The 7,923-nt window shown below is 33.6% G+C and overlaps 1 protein-coding gene across 13 annotated transcripts; it reads left to right on the top strand.

Annotated features, from left to right (window-relative positions):
* The first annotated feature begins 4,557 nt into the window (after nt 1–4,557).
* On the top strand, nt 4,558–7,499 carry LOC141663765 (magnesium transporter MRS2-2-like). Of its 13 annotated transcripts, XM_074469580.1 has the most exons (7): nt 4,558–4,736; nt 5,156–5,309; nt 5,523–5,644; nt 5,766–5,840; nt 6,405–6,480; nt 6,906–7,020; nt 7,234–7,499. In XM_074469580.1, exons 2-5 carry the CDS (start codon nt 5,159–5,161, stop codon nt 6,411–6,413), a joined length of 357 nt encoding a protein of 118 aa, XP_074325681.1. In that variant the 5' UTR covers nt 4,558–4,736; nt 5,156–5,158; the 3' UTR covers nt 6,414–6,480; nt 6,906–7,020; nt 7,234–7,499. The 13 variants fall into 13 exon arrangements, 2 of the variants coding, with proteins under 2 accessions (XP_074325681.1, XP_074325687.1); XM_074469586.1 differs by lacking the exon at nt 6,906–7,020; XR_012551653.1 differs by having other exon boundaries at nt 4,560–4,736; nt 5,543–5,644; nt 5,766–6,480.
* Nucleotides 7,500–7,923: the final 424 nt, after the last annotated feature.

The raw sequence follows: 7,923 nt of genomic DNA, 5'->3' as shown, positions 1-7,923 counted from the left end.
ACCTGTAGCTCTGATACCAACTGCGACGGGCTCAACCCCGGGGTCAAGGGATAACGTCACTAAAATACAACAAACCACCAAATATAAACTACTAATTAAACTTTAATATATAAACACGACCCCAAACCAAGATCTGATACAGGTTCAAGTATTATTTAGGTTACAAAACCAAAACTACTTATTCAACAAGACCGACACTCTAACCTATTATAGCAACTCATCAGAACTCATGGTCTGATACAAACTACCTCGGAGGAGCCATGTCCTAAAGGGGTTGAGACTCGGTTCTGCCAGGGTCGGATGGGTCTTCTAGATATCTGCAATATAAATATACAAATCCAGCTGTAAGGGTGAGCAATCAATTGCTCAATAGTACCATTATATGAATAACAATTAAAGCAGTTTATATAAAGCAGTTGTAGGAACATAAATCATAACTTGTTTACAAAAATCAGTAAAACAGGTATAAACTGGATATCAATACTAGCATGCTCTGTAAAATGTATCATCAGTTGTGTGTTGTGTGAATACCAGGGTTAAATTTTAGCATGCTATTTTTATTTATAAGTCCACTGTTCCATTACAAGAACCATAAAATCATCTGTTCCGTTACGGGAACCACTATATCCAAAATCAGATATACAATTGGACGAATCCTAGGGACAGCTGATCCGTCTATCCCACTACAAACCTGTTCCGGAACTCAGAGACTAGCTAGGTCTCTGTCACGCTGGACTAAGCGGTTCAAATAGGGCGCACAACCGACTTAGCCACTTACGCAAACCCGTTGGGCCGTTACGGGCCTCTTACGCCACCATCCAATATCTTATCCATTTTATCCAGTTTCTAAAACCACTTACACCTACCTCTTTTAAAACAATTATACCACTACACATTTTCCAAACGTTTCAAATTTTATTACTCACAATCTAGAGATAGGCATTTTTTAGAAGTTACTTTTCCCCCAAAACATAAGCTAATAAAATATTTCTAACACGGGAGATACGTAAATTAAATCACTAATTATACATATATATTGAACTGTAAAAGATTGGTTCAAGGGTACTTGCCTTGCGAAGCTTTTTGCTAAACCTAGCTCGACCACTGACTTTAATTCTCGAGTCCTTCGACTTAAACCTACAGAATTGAAACAACCTAGGTTATTCGATCAGTTATGCTTGACATATCCTCGCTAAACACTTTACCCAAACGATAAAAATCCCCGACTCGTACTTATATGTATTAATATAGTACACATAACAATCAAGGTGTATTTAATATTTATTTACAAATATACACTCTCGAACCGTATTCCCGAATATAAACATATAATTTCTTCAAAAATTGGACAACATCTCAAGTAAATATTAACATACCAATCGATATTATATCCACATTCACAAAATTACCAATGCTCCCTATTATAATAATCCAACCAAGATTACTCAACCAATATATTACCAACAACCACACATTTAAAATTGAAATAAAATATAAGTCTCGGGTTTGCTAAATCTGGAATTTTTTTGACTCTTAAAAAAAATAAACCCATTACTTATATACTCCTATCGAATATATATCCAAATAATTCGATTGAATCGATTTCACAATATGAAGAACCACAGAATAAACCAAGATTTCGAATCAGGACTTCGCAAAATAATTATTCCAATAAGAACTCGCAATCGGAAGCCTCCACCACGACCACCGGCTCGCTGGGTTCACCGCCGGCGGTCGACCGACCTCCGATCAAACCCAAATCGCGGGTGTTGATCGAGGTCGAGTCCCCAGACTCCTTTGAATCCTTATATCAAATACAAAACAATACTAACTCCACTTTCTAGCATTACAACGACGAATTAATCACAAAAAAACTGGATTATACATGTATATAAATATATATGTATCTATACCTGATTGAGAGCTGATTTTTTTTCAGAGGGGTATTTAGATTAAGGGTGGAAGAAAAAAAAGAAAAAGAAAGAGAGGAGAGAAGGAGGCGGAGCAGAGTTGCCGGAGTGCGGGAGGGAAACATCGACGAGAAGGAATAGTTGGGGGGGGCTAAGAGAATAAGAAAAGAAAATGTCGTTTTACTGAATTGTACTATATTTTTTTTGTTTGATAATAAACTGAAATTAAGGAAATGGACACGTGTGGAGAGCATATAAACTAATTGAACATTTATCAATTACCTAGCCTGAGAAACAGACACGTATTAGTAGGGATAATTATGGATTTTTGCAGTCTGGTTTTGCCCCGCAATTTGATATTAACGGATAAACACTCGGTTGAAAGTAATCCGAAAATTCACCAAACAAATTTTAAAATGTGCAGAATAATAAAATATTAATAAAATAAAAGTTTCCTAATTTTTAAATCATTTTTGAAACGCAACTCGTTCCCGCATTTAACGATTTAAAGAACAAATGCGCGGATGAATTTAGTTCCAAAAATTTCCAAAATAATTTTAAAATTCTCATAATATTAAAAACTTACTAAAATATGAGTTCCGTAATTTTTGAAGCATTCTGGAATTAAATACTGATTTTACAAATAAATGCCATTAGAAAATCATTTAAAGGTAAATAATTATTAAAATATTTATTTCTAAATTTTATAAAATCCCAAAAATAATTTTTGAAATTATAAAGCCATAAAAACAATTTTAGAGACAATCCAAATATTTATGTAATTAATTTACCATAATTCCACTTTTAAAAGTGAAAATAAATCAATACCACTGAAATATCAATTACACAAATAAACCCTGGATGACAATAAATCCCCCATAAATAATGTCAAACAACACAAAACTAGAAGGACTCATACATATTTTATTTATTTAATAATTCAATAATTACACTTTAAACTAATACGAAAATGCACGAGTCGTTATATCCTTCCCCCTTAAAAGATTCTGTCCTCAGAATCTTAACTAGTTAAACAAGTGAGGATATCTGTCAAACATATCTGATTCTAACTCCCAGGTAGACTCTTCTACCCTAGGGTTTCTCCAAATTACTTTAACTATAGGAATATACTTATTTCTAAGTACACGCTCTTTACGATCTAAAATCTGGATTGGCCACTCCACATAGGACAAATCTGACTAAAGCTCGATTGGTTCATACTCAGTTACTTGGTTCGAATCAGGAATGTACGGCTTCAACATGGATACATGGAACACATTATGAACATGCTGTAAATGTGGCGGTAACGCTATCTCGTAAGAGACCATTCCTATTTGTTTCAAAACTTCAATTGGCCCTATATACCTTGGGCTGAGCTTACCCTTCTGTCCAAATCGAACTAATCCTTTCCAAGGTGATACCTTCAACAATACTAATGACCCCACCTCAAAATTCATATCCTTTCGATGTAAATCTGCACTCTTGCTTTGTCTATCCTGGGCGGCTTCTAACCTTTTCCGAATTAATGCTACTGCATCTTTAGTCTGTTGCACTAGCTCAGGTCCTAGTACTTTTTTCTCTCCTACTTCATCCCAATACAAAGGTGATCCGCATTTACGTCCATATAGATCTTCATAAAGTGGCATTTCGATGCTAGCATGATAACTGTTATTGTAAGAAAACTCAATTAACGGTAGATGTTCGTCCCAATTTTCCTTGAAATCTAAAGCACAAACCCTTAGCATGTCCTCTATTATCTGAATTGTTCTCTCACTTTGGCCATCTGTCTGAGGATGATAGGAGGTGCTCATGTTTAGCTTAGTTCCAAGATACCCTTGAAATTTAGACCAAAATCTTGAGTTGAATCTTGGGTTTCGGTCCGACATAATGGACATAGGAACTCCATATTTGGTTACTATTTCATCCAGGTATATTTTAACTAACTTTTCCAAAGAATATCTCTCGTTGATAGGGAGAAAATGTGCTGACTTGGTCAATATTTCGATGATTACACTACGTCATAGATGGCCTAATTGCACGTTTTTGCATGGTGTTGCCTTAGAAAATGTTGCAGTAGGTATAAAATTATGACCTTATCGCAACACCCTGATTTTGGTGTTACCGTAGGCATACATACATGTTGCTATAGCCGAGTAAACCTCTGGTGTTCACATAGACTTCTTCTCTATTGCAACCAAAGAGGTGGTGTTGGTATAGACAGTTCAATAAAGAATATTTTAATTTAAACTCAAAATTAAATTTGCCTTTAAAAATAACTGATATGAATAAATTTATTTATGGAGGTTGCTGGAATGTAGAATTCCGCCAAATAAATAAAATATTTATACTCTATGATTTTTGAAATATTTTCTTAAAATTTATAATAAATGAACAAATTTTAATAATTAATGATATAAAACTATTAATTTTTTTAAAATCACTAAACCATTTTTTTTATAGAAATTAAAGTTCGTAACTACTTTGAGTATTTAAAAAATTATTAAATTAATAATAATAGTAATGAATATAATGTTATAAAGTTTAAGAATATTTATAAAATTTAAAAAAGAAAAAATTTAATGATGAAAAGAAATAGGATGGAAGCTAATATTTATTTTGGATATGGGCCTCTATGTTTTTGGCCAGGCCACTAAAATTTGAACAGAGCGGGACTTAAAAAAATTTGTGGAAAATTAAAGGGGGAAATGAATATAGGGATTGTTCTCTTTCAATTGCAGCCATCATTCTCTTATCCCTGAATTCGAGAAGCGGCGGGTTTTGAGATTTAATCGGAGGAACATCTTTGCGTCCCCTTGCAAAACAGAGGTATGAAATCTCTCCCTCTCTCCCTCTCTCCCTCTCTCTCTCTCTCTCTCTCTCCTTACTGATTAAGCGCGCTCTCTCTCCTTCTCTCCATGGAGATTCTCTCTGCTTCATCCTCTTTTTCATATATTCACAGTATATAATTTATTTTCTTGTTATGTTTTCTTGGTCTATCAACACATAGGCACGATACATATTTATGAAGTCATGATGTAAAAGCTTTTTGGTCGAGCAGTCTTGAGCTTCAAAGTCGAAATGCATATTACCTTTTTAAAGTCTTCGAAAGTAGTTAACTTTACGACGCCACTAATTTTGCATGAAGTTCATATTATCATTTGGATGATTGGAGATTTGGAGTTATAGTTATTGTTTCTTTGCTTAGTATAGTTAATTTATTAATGTGTTTATACTGTTTTGGTTAGGTAATGCTTCAAGACCCACTTGATGACAATGATGTTCCCATTGTAGAGGAATTTCAAAAAAGATTATCTTCAGCAAATCTCAATTCTCAAGTCCAAGGAGATGATGAAGAAAATTCGGGACCCGAAAATAATTTAGATACAAGTGAAGAGAATGGTATGACTTCACACATCACGCATAACACTCTTGTCATATTTTTTGCTCTCTTGTAACACTAATTTTTTCCTGTGGATGTTGAGCAACCAAATTAGATTCATCAATTCTTTACAGACCAAAAATATATATTAATTCGACCTTTTTTGGAATACATATGGACACACTTAACCAGTTAGTGCTAATTTGTGATAACTGATCACATTTACCTGGTAGATTTTCCATTTGAGTTCCAGGCTCTAGAAGTCGCACTTGAAGCTGTTTGTAGTTTTCTGGATACTAGAACAAGAGAATTAGAAGTTTCCGCATACCCTGCATTAGCTGAACTGAAGTCAAAGGTAAGAGCAGTAACAATATACTTTTATCGGTGCCAACTTCCAAGTAGTTGTTTCTAACTAAGTATGCCCAGTTGCCCACCTACTTGATAGATTATAAGAAGCACATGTGCAAAATGTTCAGATAAATAGCTGTAATCTGGATCGAGTACGTAAACTGAAAAGTGCAATGACACGCTTGACCAGCAGGGTTGTAAAGGTATGATGGGTTCTCTTTTACCCATGAAGCAAACTTCTTATCATTTCATGCTTTATGTATGCATTGTTAATGCAATGATCATTTGGAAATATGATCATTTGGAAGTATGGACATTAATGCAAGCAGTGCTTGCTCCCATATAAGCCAACCTTCTAAATATTTAGAAAATGTTTAGGAAATGCCAATGTGGAATGTATGATCAGTGAAAATAATGCTCGATTTTCTGCATGTGAACCATGGTTTGTACTCACTTGCTCTGAATTATAGTTATAATGTAGTGTGTAATTAGTTTGATTTCTCTATTACTTTACCCGTGTTAGCTACTTGAACGTTCTATATACTAATTTTTATACATGTATCACATCTTCCTTACTCTGACTTTAAATAGATAAGTACATTTAAGGTCAGTGATGTCTTTTTATCTGCTACAAAGAAGAAAATCATTAATTTCTTTTCTTTTCTGGTGATAGTCAGTTTATGGAGTTTCAAAGGTTTGTTTCTTTATTTACTTATTACTTGTCTTTTCCAAATTTATTCCTAAGACTTTGGCACTATATTTTGCAGGAAAACTGAAATGACTAGAATTACTTTTGTCACATTCAAAGAAGCACCTGGAGCAGATATTGCAATGCTTCTGTTGGTATGCTATCTATACTATATCTACACTTCTTGTTAATTAAACTATCTTGATATGTTAATCAAAAGAAATTACATTTTATGGATTTTTTTTTCTTTCAAGTTTCTAACACTTTTAAACTAAAATGGGAATAAATGAATTTGTCACTGCCATGTTCTCTGTACCACTACCACCACCCTTGTCTATCCAGTTCAAAAAATTATTTGTAAACTATTTTAATCTCCCAAAAAATCCAGTGATATTCTATCCATAATGAGCTCTATAGTAATCCTCGTAGGCTATCAGTTTATTTTCATCCATCATGTTTACAACAACCATAGTACCAAGGGAAAACAAAAATATAATTATCAGGGATAAAATTATCCCATCAAGAAGGAACTGGAGTGCGAGACAGACAAATTAACATATTTCTCTACATTTATTCTTAGGCCAGATGCATCATACAGTGTTCTTATTGATGGGCGAGAGAGAGATTCCGGAAGCATGTATACAGATTGAGACTTCCTTCCCCCTCACAAAATTAAAGCTGTCAATGCCAAAAAGGTTAGAGACTAGAATCTGCAAATTGCAGCTAACATTAATCTGAATTTAATTTCTCATAGATGTATGTATCAAGCATATCTGAATATTTAACTGACTCGGATGAACTCTAAACAGCTAATTGTGCTATTTTTTTCTCTGTGCATCGCTCTTTAGTCTTTATACTGTAGTTATGCTTCTGTGGTTCTAATCAGAGTCACTATCCATGTCTGACAGCCTGCAAATTGGGATGATAAAGAATATATAGATGATCCAAATCATGTCAAACCTGAGGTAGCAATGGGGAATATTTTTGTGTATGTGCTGGCACAGTGGATGGTGAATGGAGAAGTCATGCTTTTGTTTTTGATTTCTATAAAGCATGTTTTTTTATGTTTCATACAACTGGCCTGGTTAGATTTATTTTAACGTGTATTTTTATAGAACTGGTTATAGTTCTTAATGATAGTAGAATGTAATTTTTATAGAATTTTGTTCAACTCTCTGCAATGATTCATGAGTTTTATATTTATTAATTTAATTTGAATTATATATTTGGATATAAATATTTGTCTAATTAATTTTATATTTATAAAAATTTAAAGAAAAAAATAAAAAAACTATTAAATATGGATATTTTAAAAACTACTAATGTGGTGGGGCCCATTTTTTGTCAGTTAATATACCTATTGCAACACCAAGTCTGTGTTGTTATACTCTGAAAATTCTGTTGCAATTGATATCTATACCAACATATTTTGGTGTGTTGCTATAGATTGACACTGATGTAAGGTTAGATACCTATAGTGACGGCCTTAGACCCAACATCGAAAGTGTTGCAATAGACCTATTTTTGCCTATAACAACATTTTTAGGGGTCTCTAGCAACACATTTTTGGTTTTGGTTAAAGCCATTTATGGCGTAGT

Source organism: Apium graveolens, chromosome 1 (genome assembly GCF_009905375.1).
Source record: "Apium graveolens cultivar Ventura chromosome 1, ASM990537v1, whole genome shotgun sequence".
Lineage (NCBI taxonomy): Eukaryota > Viridiplantae > Streptophyta > Magnoliopsida > Apiales > Apiaceae > Apium > Apium graveolens.
This window is presented reverse-complemented; position numbering and strand designations above follow the sequence as displayed.